Raw genomic sequence first — 13556 nt, 5'->3', positions numbered from 1 at the left:
TGTTCTGACGCGATGTCTCATGCTTCTAAAAAGAAAAAATCCCAAACCTAAGGGAATGTGAAATGACCCCGTTTGGAGAGTCCCCCTTCTAAGAGTAGGGAGTTTAGCTGGAAGAAATCCATCACCTGAACAACTCTGTCAGCTAAAATCTGAGAGGTGCTCTAGCAAAGCCTAGAGACAGAGCATTTCACCGTTTATAACTCCATTCAGTATAAGCTTGGGAAATGCAATTGATTCCTCAAAGCGACTTGGAGTTCTAGATCCCCATGAGAGGCTAACAGTTATCTTACACAAGCGGAGACAGACAGGCAAGGCACATTAAGGGATTTAGTCCAGCTGTTTGAAACATCAGCTAAAACTATCATTCTTTTTCAATCTTCATTTTCTGTTTAAAAACTCTATTTCATACAGGAGCCTGAAAGAGTGACGTTAGCTAATAGCATTAAAAATATGGTTCACCAAAAAAAATGGAGTATTTTATTCATTTTGGCTTTGTTTTTCACAAGCTCGGTCCTCGTCAATCTTTGTGAAGGTGAAAATACTGGACCTCTGAAACACAGAAACCTTACTGAGGCTGCAGGCCGAACACACAGACTTTCTAAATGATAATATACTTGACAAAATTTAGATATGCTAAGTTTACATTAGACAAACTGTTTTAACAGCATGGCTATTTCTTAAGTGCTTTCTTTCCCAATGATAAATGTCTTCTATATAAAAAGTCCCAAGATTTTTTAAATCTATTGAAAAGGAGAGCAGATTCCAGACCAAGGGAGACAGAGTTCTCGTAACACCAAGACGTTTGCCTGCAGATGCATCCAGTCCTGCAGCACTTCTCAACAACCGCCCTCCTTTCCCCCCCTAGGAAACGGGGCTGAGTTCTATTGCAGGTGGACAGAATTCATTTGCTACGTGTCCAGCAGCACAAAGTAGGGTTGTAAACAACTTCACTCAGCCTAGATCGTGCTGCAGGAGCACATCCCTGAGTAACTCCAGAACACAGCCGCAGTGTGCCACCTCCTGCTGGCAGCAGCTACAGACACAAAGCACGAGCTAACCCAGCACAGGGCTAACTAACATCCCTACAGCAACAGCCTACTCAGCCAGGCTCACAGAAGTTCCCCCAAAGCAGCATGTCTCAGGTCACCAAACACAGCCTATTGCGGCAGCTCTGCCACTGAATTCACTCACTGGTGCCCTTGCTCTCATCTATCAATGATGACAGTGACAGGGAAACACTACTTATGATATGTTTATACATAAACAGCTTCCAAGTGGAGTTACTCATTATTAATGCCGACAGCGTTGAAGGGGAAACCAAACGGCATTTGGCAGCAATAGCTTTTAATGAGAACATTGTTAAGGAACACAGTCTGCAGATGACAAGTGATTTCTACAGCACCAGACTGATAGCTCTGACATTCCTCTTCTCTCCCATCTACTAAAGATAGGCCTGTCATTCTGGGCACGTTACATCCCAAACACAACATTTACAGACACAGGAGCAGGGTTTTTATCAGAAGAGCGCTGGCACCCTGCCAAGCATAAGATTCCTGGGACATTATTTCTGCTCAGATAGAATGATGGAGCAGAATCAAATGAGAATCAGATAAAAATGAACTTAGCAGTGCAGAAAGGAGGAGCTTGACAACAAAATACAACCCAGGTGAAAGCACAGACAGGAATGGAGACCCCTCTGTCACCACATTTAACGTCACACAGCTTCACTTCTAAATATCCAACCTCAGCCTTTGCTGAGGCGAATCCAAGCTTCAGCTCACCTTCTCAGAGGTGTCATCCAGTGCAGGACTGGAACCCCCCTCATCTAAGTTACACACTTTACTGCACAGAGTTGTATATAATCAGCCAGATGTAAAGACAGAGGTTAATTTTTAGGCACACTCACTTTCAGAAGTATGTCCACGATTCGCTGTTGATATTCCACAGCTTGCTTGTCATTCTTAAAGTCTTCAAAAGTCTGCATGAGGCAAAACAATGACATCTTGAGAACAATGCTCTCTGCTGCCAGCCCCAGAAATACAAGCCAACACATAGCAGCAGCCATATCACAAAGCTGACAACGCTTTTAAGTCCTTTCTGTGTGTGTGTTACTTAAGCAGAAGGTTCCAAGATAGTTTCCTTTTTTGTAACTACCAAAACAGTTTTTTTCTTATTTAGGTAAAAGAAACAGGCCCAAATAGACAGATGAAATTCAAGACCAAAAGCTGACCCTCTAATGCAGGAGAGAGATGTAGGTACTAAAACACACTTTACAAATACATTATTCTTGTTTTAGCTAAGCTTCAGATGGCTTCTGTTAGCATTGCTCACTGTGTAATGTCAGATGTTCATCAATTTATATTTAAGGACATAAAAGACTATTATGATCTCCTCTGACATCTTACAGAACACACATCAAAACTGTTCCTGCATCAAGCCAGTAAACACTGGTTTACCTAAGCTCAAACTTTTTAATAGAATCTTGCAGATCATGCAACCACAACACAGATGATGGAAGAACTGGTTTTGAAATTTTTTCTTGGAAGACATCAGTGGTCTCTTACCAGAGCAAGAACATTAAGGAATTCCCGAGTGTCAAAGTGCAGCAAGGTACGAATGTGAGGGTAGACCTCTTCATCCACAGATCCCTCAGTTGAATGTAGCCGGATGAGAAATTCAAAGACCTGCAGTGAAAAAATCAAACATTTCCTATGGATTTCAGATAACAGATATTGCAAGCACATGGGAAAGCAGCAGCATTACCGGCTTTGCACTTAAGCTCTAAAACACCTTAGGAGTCCATCAGTGTTTGTTCTTGAATGATGTTTCTTGTTAGTACAGAAAAATTCCCTTCCTTAGGCTCATCAACCCATTTAAGGTCAATCACTGTGCAAAAATTAATGATCATACTTGGAGACCAAAGTGTCTGACACTAGATTAACTCCCTCCCCATCCTGCCACTTCTCCTCAGAAGCTGTGCAGCTCTTCCTTATCCAAGGCACAGCTCCTCTCCTTGTCAGCAGTTCCCTTGGGAAGATCCAGCCAATCTGCCTCCACACTTTGAGGGGATAAAAAACACCTCCTTCAGCAAATGTCACGTTCTCTCATTTACTCCTATTCTGAGTTAATTTTCCTGTTAGCATAATGGCAGCGAAGCCAGGAGGGGTTAAGAAGCTTGACTTTCCAATGCACAGCCTCCTAGTGTAACTTGGTTTCCTTGAACCTGATACACACCTGCCATCTAGGAACTGTTCAGAAAACAAAGAGAACCAGACTGTAGCTAGAGTGCTGGATTTAAGAATCAAGACAGAAAGGTGTTGCTTAAGCCAGACTCTCACGAACACTATCAGTGATTGTAACAAGGAGCCATCGATGGCTCCTCCCCAGCACTGCTGCTGCTGCTGGGTATGCCTTTACTTCTCAGACCTTGAGCCACAGTCTGGTGCTGTGCCAGCTCCAGCACATGTGCAGTAGACAACCTGATAAGGACCACGGGAGAGGGCAACAGCCCAGTGCTTGCTCCAGCATAGGGGAGCAGACTGGCTTGCACACCCTGTAAGGAAAGGGTTTGCAACAACCCAGAGCTACCACATACATACAGCTACAAGCTGTGGATTAGCAACAAAAATATCTACCTATTCCACTGTACTGCAAAGAGAAAATGCAAAAAAGAAACCACTGCCTCTTCTTAAAACCTTGATACTCGAGTAAAATGCTATGGAGCAAAAAGAAAATTATTTTACTAGTAAAACTGACCAGAAACTCAGGAAATATTTTTATGAGCACAAAATGATGATCAGAAGCATCTTCCATTCTAAGAAATTCTTGGAGATGTCTCCCCAGAGGAGTTAAGCTTTGCCTTAAGCCAAGCTTCTGACACAGCTTAAAGAGAAAGAAATAGCCAAGCTTGAAGGCTCTGATGGAAATAAGGAAATAAGATTTACTTGGCAGTCACCATGCCAATTTTCACATGTAACCTGCATATCTAGTCATACTTTTGCATAAATTCACTGTGATTTTAACTAGACACTCTCCATCTACGACAAAACCATTATCAGCTATCAGATTGATAACAGTTTTCAAACAGAAGCTCATGAAATAAGACAATGGTTCCTTTCTAAAAACCTCATATAGAAAAGTGTCCTTCCAAAAGGTTGCTCACCTGATTTTTAACCAGAGGTACCAGATCTTCAGGAATATCACCCAGTGGATACGCACGGCCTGCCAAGCAGCAGCTATTGAAAGAGGGGAAAGGCACTGTTTGTTTTTTTCTTAATATCTACTGACATTAAATAGATTGAGGAAAACAGTTAATTTTCAGAGCTAGTTTTCAGGATGCTCTTAAAACAAACCAAATAAATTTATTTTGTAAACCATGAGAGCAATTACAGCAGAGAGCACTGCTGTTAATACACAATAAGCCAATGTGCTGCACGAATTTGCATCTGAAGTCTGCCATTGCACTGCAGGAATAATAACATGGAAATCTCAGGATTTCTCACAAAAAAAAAGTCTTTTATTCTGCAGTTTAGGAAGCAGAAGTAATGCAGAAGTAAAAGTTCATGATCTTGAATAGATTCCAGAAGGAGGAACTCACTAATTAATCACTATTGTGCAATCTCAGAACGACCTCCTGCAAATTAAAGGCAATACAGAAAGCAGCAACTGGAAAGAGCTATCCCAAAAGGCTAAAATAGAGCTTTTCAGGCTACTGACTTCTTGTTTGAGGAGCACTGCCACACACAGGACAACGGAGAAACCAAATTCTAAAGCCAAAGGAATTGTCTTGGCACATCTGCAGTAACCTGAGCTCTAAGCATCCAGTTTCATCCCACCTGTCTCTTCAACAGGATAGGACCCAAGGGAACAGCATGAAGCTGCATCAGGGGAGGTTCAGATTGGATATTAGGAAAAGGTTCTTCACCAAGAGGGTGGTCGGGCACTGGAACAATCTCCTGAGAGACGTGGTCAAGGCACCAAGCTTGTCAACATTTAAGAAGTGTTTGGACAATGCTCTCAGAAATATGACTTGACTTTTGGGTGGTCCCGTGTGGAGCCAGGAGTTGGGCTCAATGATCCCTGCAGGTCCCTTCCAGCTAGGGATATTCTATGATGTGCAACAAGCCATTGTAACTAAGTCAGCCATACAAAGTAGCCATTGCTATTTTACAAAATATCTCAGACCTTGAAATACAGCATAACATTTTGCAAGTATAACGAGTTAAAATCTGGTACCACTAGGCAATGCCACCCATATCCTTAAACGACCTTACCTTATATATACAAGCAGCTTGTTGCCCATTACCACCTGTTCATCTACAAAACAAAAATCATTTGTCACCTTTTCTTCACAAGGCAACATACGGAGATGCAATTGTTTTTCCCAACAGTTAGCAAAATATCTCATCTGACACACATGGTTTTACACACAGTAAGTAGAACAGCTTTACGCACACTAAGCAGTACTTGAGCGCTTTTCTGCTCTCCAAGACCCTGACAGTAGGTATACATTTCCCTTTTGCAATCTCTCTGTTGTAAGTGACCAGCGATGTTTGAAACAAACACCAGAACTAGACGCTCATAAAGGGCAATAATTCTGTACCTGTGAGAGACTTCCCAGCATTCAGCGGAGGAGCAATGACTTTGAACAGCTTCTGTAACAAGAAAGAGAGCAGTGCTCATGCGGCTGTAAAAGCTCAAATCAAAGATTCTGCTTGGTTTTAAAGCAGAGGTTACTGGAGCATCTTCCCCAGAGCAGCTCTGCTTTCTCACGATGTCTTACAATTAACAGGAAAAGAGGACACCAGATGTGGCAAAAGATGTTTATGTGATGTTAACGTGATGTTATGTGATGTTAATGTGATGTTAAAAGATGTTAATGTGATGACAAAGAAACAGCATTCAGACCATCAGATCTAACCATAAAGACAGGCCACCCTTAAAAAAAAAAAAAAAATGTTCAGTAGTCCCAGAAGTAACATTCAGAGTATAACTGACTAGCCTCACTTCCTGATCCTGAGACTTCTGCCACTAGAGATTATGCAAACCTTCAGACTACCTAGCAGGTTCATCAGAGAGCCTTTAGTCTGGGAACACAGAGCAAGGATCAGTGTAAATACTTAGCCCTGGAAATCAAAAAAGTTATTTGTACTTGTACAGCTAGCGCTAGGTTTCTAAAAGTCCTTTTTAAAATCATGAACACCCAAAGAGTCTTGTTCCTGAGAAAATTAAATGACATTATAACTGCTATGAATTGGGTGATTTAAGATTTTCACACTCAGATGCAAAAAGCTCTTGATTTTAGCACTATTGAGAAGACAGCAGTAGCGCTTCCACCGTGAAGCACCTTCGTATTATATCTATAGGCTTCAAGAGCAGTTGGTGCATCAGGCACATCTTCATGATCAGCAGCATCAACAGTTACAGCATTACAGAGTCTTGTTTTTACTGTTGATTGACCTCACCCAAGTGCTAAGAACAAAGCCTAGCTCCATGGTAGAAGCAGTCTTTGCCTTTTTTCTGAATTCTGTACACATATAAATTCACCCTTTGTTTCCATTATTCTTTACTATGCATTAATACACTACTGTGTCAGCAGAACAGTATGAAAGAAAAAAGCATGAGGTGTTCACAGAACCTCTCACGCCTACGCTCCCGCTAATCCCATTGTGCAGAAAGTTGTTTCTCAGAACATCGTGCCACATTGCCCAGGCTCACCGTTGGAAACATGTTAAAAGACAGTTTTGCAATGCAATCTCCTTAATTCATCATGTTATTCCTTTCTGCAGTTTTTTGTGTTTTTTTTTTTAATTAACACAACTGAATTTCCCACTCTAAATTTGCAGAGCATTCCTACCTCATCTACAATGCCAAAGGGAAATTTGTGCCCTAAAGTACAGTAACTACAAATTACTTCTCTACTGCATCTAGCTGGATAAACTGTGTAAGTCGTATATGATTTCACCCTCAGAATGAAAAAGAACAAGAACATGTATACACTGAATGAGAAGATGATGTATTAGTTTGAAATGCAGATTGTCACAAAGAGTGCGTGGTCAGCACACAAAACTCCCTGCACTGAACCTCTTTCCTACCTCCATGGGGCTAATGAAGTCATTCATCCCACTGTTGTAGACGTAGATCATGGCATCGTAGAGATGGTTTTCCCAGCACAGAAGAACTACCTGCAGGGACACAGAGCCAAGTTCTATTACAAGTTAGTGACCAACAGACACCAGTGGTTTGGACTACAGAAGTTTTCTATTGAAAGGTGACACCTCGTTTCCACATGCTACCTTGTACTTAAAAGCATAAGAAGTTTGCCTCTGCAGCTAGGGGATATTGTCATTTATTCAGAGGAACTCGACACAGCACTCATTATTGCAGCTCACCTGCTGTATGTCTAAGCTGGTGATATCCATATGCACAATGCAAGCTTCCATATTTTCCAACCTGTTCTTGTCTTGGAAGTGAAGCAGCAAGTCTTTCATCACTTGAGCTGTAATTCCCATCAGCTTATCACTCAAGATATATGGCTCCAAGCACTCCAGAAAGATGCCTTTAGCTACAGAATTCTCACTCATCTTATCATATATCTGATTAAATAACAGATCCCTAGGAGGAAAGAAGTGTTTAGTTATCAAATAATCTTATTAACATCTTATTACGTCTACTTTCTGAGGGCTCCAAATTATACTCTATTTACTCTGCTTTTCTTCAGCTCAGCAGCTGAATGCCCCATTCATCTCCCATGCAGACCTAAGTCATAGGCAGCTACACAGAATAAACCTGCTATGGATGTTGCAGCAAAAAAGTCGCTGTTAGAGGAGAAATGATGATGACAAGAAAATCTATCCAGACAGATTCTTTGTTAAGGAGGTGGTGTGGGAGAAAATTTGAACCAATTTTTTCTTCCTCTATAAAAAATTAAGAGGGATTTTCTTTTTTGAGTACTGAATACCCTGATTTCGGCATCAGTCTTTAAGCATTCCTCTAAATTGAGATGTGTTATATGACATGATGATGATGTGGTGTGATACGATTCCTCTAAGCCATGCGATATTATAGGAGACAGCACTCATGGCTACATGGGTCAGTGGCCTGCCCTGGGAGAAAACACTTGCAAACTTGGACTTACGTGCGCTGGAGTAAGAGGCAGTAATCAACTATGACAGGCACCATATCCTATGGAAAAAAAAAAAAAAAAAACACATAGAAAAGCTGTAGCAACAGGCAAAGATCCTGCTAAATAGTACATCCTGCACAGCACAAAATGAAGCCTGGCCAATACAGCACAGAATCAATGAAGTTTTTGAGTCAGCTGGTAGCTGGCACAGTTGCAGCTTTTCCAACCACAGTTTGCTGGGAAAGGAGGACAAAGTCACTTACGTACTTGTCACTTTCACACCCAACACATGAGCATTCATCAACAGGTCATGGCTGTTACACAACTAACTTTTACAACAAAGCTGTGTCTGATTAAAAATTTCAAAAGATCTATACAAGAGAGTCCTCTGGAACACCGTACCTGAAAATGTTGCTCCATAACCTGGATTTTTCCTTGGTCAGGACATTTCTTCAAAGTCCGATCAGCATAATGGAGAAGGATTTCAACCATCTGAATTAAAATAAACATGAAGATTCACTCTCATCCTACTCTAGAGGCCCTACTTGGTAGCACATTTAATAGCCTGACTTGGGGTTGGAAGCACTGAAAACTCTGTTCCAGTTTGGGCATGAACTACTGTGGGAAGTAAGGAAGAGAAGAAAGAGGCAATAACTAGTACTCAGAGCACAGCTGCCAAGACACAACTGCATGAGATGGCACAGAAGCGGCTCAGTAGGATACTGAAGGCCTACACTAACTTCAGCTGACTGAGACACTGGACCGCCAGTCTGCCAGCACATTCTGAGGCATCTGAACCCATCCTGAAGCACAGGACTCATCTGGGCCATGTTTTAACCCAAAGCTTAAGTTACAGTATCTTAAATAGCAGAACTTATTTACCTACAAATACAATGTGCATTAAGAATAAAGTATGACTGAGTAATTATTGCAATAATCATTTATTTTAAAAATCCTTCTCAGAAACCCAATCCTATGACAACTGAAGTTTATTCCGTATATACACGATCAAAGTTTCCATCCTGAGAGTGAGCGAGTTACATACCCATGGATACTTGACAACTAAACATCAGAAAACTCTGAAATGACCTATAAAAAGGGTTTCTGTCCACTGTGACTGGGCTAGAGACTGGATTTTGACATCTCAAGGCCTGGATGATAGTGTCACATTCTGCTTTGCTAATGCTGCAGCATTTATTCCCACCTTAACCCAAAAGGTATTTCCCAGTCTCTTATAAAATCCTGCTCACAATCTTAGCAAGAATGGCACATATACACTTTCTAGAGCTAATAGGATTAATTTTGGAGGACAGAAGTCACTCCTTCCAGGAACAAAACTAACATCACATCAGCATACACGAAAATCTAGTTAGGAAGAGATCAGTGACTCACCCTGTCTGCAATGACTGCTTTCCGCTTGCTCGTGTCCCCAGACAAGCCTAGAAAGAATGAGGGGAGGGGAAGAGGGGGGAGGAAAGCATTTCTCATCTAAGGTACCATAAAGGACACTGTAAACCCCACAGTATAGATGTCCACACCACTACCCTTGAGATACAGAAGTCCAAGTATCTAGACATGCAATTTTGTGATATGCTTTTAGCCCATTCTTCTTCTTAAGGTCTTATTCTGTCAATTTAAAGACTGTTCCAGCACAGGAACAGCAAGACCAGATCTGAGTGCTGTTTGACAGAAGAAACCAAGTTTAATGTCGAAAGAACAATTAATGGAAGGCTGTCAAAGCCTGTATAACAGACTAATTGCTGGAGGATGCACTGATGTGAAGAAACTGAATTTAGTGAGCTGTAATGACAAAAAAATCTTAAAAGCCAACTCAGAAGACAGTAATTATTTTGAGAACTACAAAACTATCTGCTTAATTGCATTTTGTCCATTAAACACATTTTGTCCAAAAACAATCTTCATATACTAGCAATTTTACAGCAGAAGGATCTTATCCTAAGAACTGCAGAGTCATTTGTTAAAACCACCAAAAGTTATTTGCTGAAAATTCTGCATGGCCAGTCCAAATCAGACCACTCAAGCAGCAGTTTCCAGCATAATTAACACGTTTCTCATAACAAGCTAAGTGCTCACAAAACATTGTCCTTTATAGAAAATTTGGTGCCAAAACCCAGCATTACTTTCAGTCAGCTGTACAGTCAGAGGAAACCTCAATGAAAGTACCCACTTGAGAGCATAACTGAAGGTTACCTACAGGTTACACTTGACCTTCAGAAATATTTTAGCATTCAACACTTGGATCCATCTCCTTCATGGCAAAGTGACAACCAATAGGAGGCACAATACAGACCAGGTCTGATTTTCATTTGAAAATAGGCGGCTGCTAAAGGTATGACTCTAAAAAAGCCAAATCAATCCATATCAAGACTGCTGTTTCTGCCAAACCCAAAGCAGCACATTCTACTTTCTCGTGTTTATTTCAATGCCCTAACCTTTTTTTTTTTTTTTTCCCCTGAAACAATGATTTCAGTACATGCCTAGGTTTAAAAACTTCACCGGTGATTTCAATTTTAAAAAAAGGCCAAAAAAAACAGATTAAAAAAACAAAACAAGAACAAACCCAAACTTACCTACTACAGCCTTTGCTTTACCTTCATAAAAGGACCAAGCAAGAGCCAGGGCATCAGTGAGACGCTCTTGTTTCAGAAGGTGGTCAACTCTCTAAAATAACAAGTAATATTGGACCTTAGCATTAAAGAAAAGATGACTGCCCCTTCCTATGTGATATCGTTGTTTTCCAGCAGTGGGTCGTGAGTGCTGGCAGCAAGGGGTCAGGAAACCTCCCTCAGAAGCTGTCAATGCACTGCAGTAAAGGATAGTATCTCAAAAAAGATTCTCTCACACGCATGTTTTCTGCTGCACAGTTGAAAGGGACTAAGAAATGTCAGGCCCCAGTACATTAAGAACCTGCGAGCTACTTTTTAGGTCAACTGCTTGATGGATGGAGATGCAGCATCAGCAAGCGTCTGCAACCACTGAGAATCAAAATTTTCCATTCCCCATCCCTGCCTCACCACTTAAGCACAACAAAACTCTGCCATGCTTTCAACATAAGGATGAAAATCTTACTCCCTTTATTTTCTTCTGAGCTCACAATCAACAAGGACTGAAGTAGGTGACAAGTACTTTCTACTTTAAGGAAACATTAATACATACGGTCAAGCACCACTACTCTTGATATGTTAAGTCAAAATTTTATTAAGTACTGTTTGAAAGAAGAGAGCCTGAATCTCAGACCAGCACTTTGTACTGTGGCATGAAGTAACTCTCAGCTTTACACGCTAGTATGTCACTTACTTGATGATAATACTTGAGTAAATCCCCTACAATAAAGAGGAATACAACAGAAACCATACAGTAATTTAGAATGAGCTTGGCTCAGAACATGTACGTTGCGAGTGACTTTTGAATTTTAGGAACTAAAATCTAATACATAAAAACTCTAGTACATAAAATCGTGGTTCAAAGCAAGACTTTTCACTAGCTGAGGTGATAGTGAATGGCGGGAGAGAAAAGTAGCAGAGGAGAGTGATCATCATAACCAAGTGCAGCAACTGCATAAAAGTTCAATAGAGACAAACTGGTCGTATTTTGTTAAAGGTCCTGATACAGTGTCACATGGAGGAGCTCGTAATAGTGGACAAGTACATTAAGTGTAACACAGGTAAGCAAAAAAAAAAAAGATAGTCACTGCTTAGAGCAGAAATTGTGAAACTAGAAAGAGGTGACTTAAAAGCCCCGCCCTCACATAATGATTTGGTAGACTAACTCGGCACAAGCAGAATTTATTAGTGAAGTTTGCTGATGACCAACTCTCAACATATAATATGGACAGTAGACCAGAAAGACAGAAAACAATAGGATGATCGCTAAAGCCAGGTAACAGAAGTACAATGCAATCCAATGGTACAAGCAGTTTACAGCAGTAATCAGCCTTGCTATTGGGAACTGGTGAATCTCAGGAGTGCCACAAGCCACTGACATGATGTAGCCAAATGAACAGCAAAGGGAGAGCCAATGATGTACAAGTCATAACATATCTAACAGACCGGGAAAAATCAGATGACATTACTCTGGGTAGGGTTTTGCCACTCCCATAGGCAATGTGCATCAAATTATTTGCATATGTTCGAGAAATTGAGCGTAGAGGATGTGCAGAGAATGGTGATTATGAAAAAAAGAAAGAAATGGACAGGTAGTCTTACAAGAGGGTGATGAAATATTTGCTTAGCCTTGCAAAACAAAGTCTGAGGGAGAACATGCATATACTGAATAAATACACTGTGAAGTGATGACCCAGAAAGGCAAAAACTGCAATTTAACTCAAGTGAAAAAAACAGCACAGCAACGAAGAGACAAACAGATCACTAAGAACTTTAATTTGGAAAGAGATAGGATTTCAGCTGCCAGAGAAATAATGATCCAAAACAGCTTCTAGCAACAGAAAGAAGGATCTAAAAATCCAGTGAACTTTCTAGGTAGCCTTTGATAAGTTTCATGATGAAGCTTCTGCAATAGCTGGAAACAAAATACAGGGAATTAGATTTCCTTTCATTCCTGTATCCTTATCTGGCTGACAGAAAGCTTGCACCGCAAAGTCATTCAGTGCAGTAACTCTGCCACGTTAACAGAAGCTGAAATATCACAAGGCATTATATGCCTCACTTGGGAGAGCAAGGTCTGTCTCTACTCAGCCTGCAAGTTTATGCAAACAGCAGTCCCATAGCATCCCACTGTGGAAAGCAGAGTACCTACAGTGCTGGCTGTGCATAGGGGTCCTGAACATAGTGCTCAGATCATGCTTCACAAATGCTGTAGCTCTGTAGCTCCCTCCCTCCTCTCAAGCTGTATTTCAGCAATTCAGACCTACTAAGCTGTACAGTTTTTCTCTCAACCTACCTCTCTCCAGCTCCTCAATGTCATGACGTGAACAGACTAAAAAAGAAAAAAAAAATATTTACTTACAGTTCCTCATGCAGCCTGTGGTATCCCACAGACCCACCAGAGCATGCTGGTACAAACACAGAAATTAAGCTAAGTAAAGCAACCTTCAAACTTGACAAGGCAGGATAAATCAGATGCTTATATTTAACAGAAATCATCCTTTGCACAGCCTTACAGTCCATTTGCTCCATGGTACCATCCCTCACTTCTTTTTCTACTTCAACATGCCATCCTATAGCACACCTCTCTCTGCCTTTTCACAGTGTCTGCACTGCAGGGCAGGAAAAGCAAACAGGATAATCCTTCTATCATTCCACGCAATGTGGAGTAGTTTCCTCTACCCTCTTATTTTCTTCTGTTTACTCACTAGCACATTTAAGACAGAAATTGAAGCTTAGGACAGAGGAGATGTCAGTAAAGTCATGCTAAGTCTACCCTGAAACAGCACGTACCAAGGTACTGTGAA

The 13556-nt window shown here is 40.9% G+C and overlaps 1 protein-coding gene across 2 annotated transcripts in view; it reads right to left on the bottom strand.

The window, feature by feature from the left end:
* The window catches only part of VPS8 (VPS8 subunit of CORVET complex), a 78833-nt gene that overhangs the window by 42134 nt on the left and 23143 nt on the right, over nucleotides 1-13556 (bottom strand). For both annotated transcript variants that reach the window (XM_035544500.2, XM_035544498.1), the window contains exons 16-27: nucleotides 13046-13081; nucleotides 10717-10807; nucleotides 9518-9564; nucleotides 8528-8617; nucleotides 8138-8184; nucleotides 7392-7614; nucleotides 7095-7184; nucleotides 5603-5654; nucleotides 5274-5316; nucleotides 4163-4235; nucleotides 2565-2684; nucleotides 1907-1978 (exon numbers count right to left, since the gene is read on the bottom strand). In XM_035544500.2, the coding sequence (XP_035400393.1) occupies nucleotides 1907-1978; nucleotides 2565-2684; nucleotides 4163-4235; nucleotides 5274-5316; nucleotides 5603-5654; nucleotides 7095-7184; nucleotides 7392-7614; nucleotides 8138-8184; nucleotides 8528-8617; nucleotides 9518-9564; nucleotides 10717-10807; nucleotides 13046-13081 (984 nt within the window). The remainder of the gene's footprint in view (nucleotides 1-1906; nucleotides 1979-2564; nucleotides 2685-4162; nucleotides 4236-5273; nucleotides 5317-5602; nucleotides 5655-7094; nucleotides 7185-7391; nucleotides 7615-8137; nucleotides 8185-8527; nucleotides 8618-9517; nucleotides 9565-10716; nucleotides 10808-13045; nucleotides 13082-13556) is intronic.

This window comes from Cygnus atratus, chromosome 9 (assembly GCF_013377495.2).
Source record: "Cygnus atratus isolate AKBS03 ecotype Queensland, Australia chromosome 9, CAtr_DNAZoo_HiC_assembly, whole genome shotgun sequence".
Taxonomy (NCBI): Eukaryota; Metazoa; Chordata; class Aves; order Anseriformes; family Anatidae; genus Cygnus; species Cygnus atratus.
Note: the sequence above shows the minus strand (reverse complement) of the source record. Positions and strands in the feature narration are given on the sequence as shown.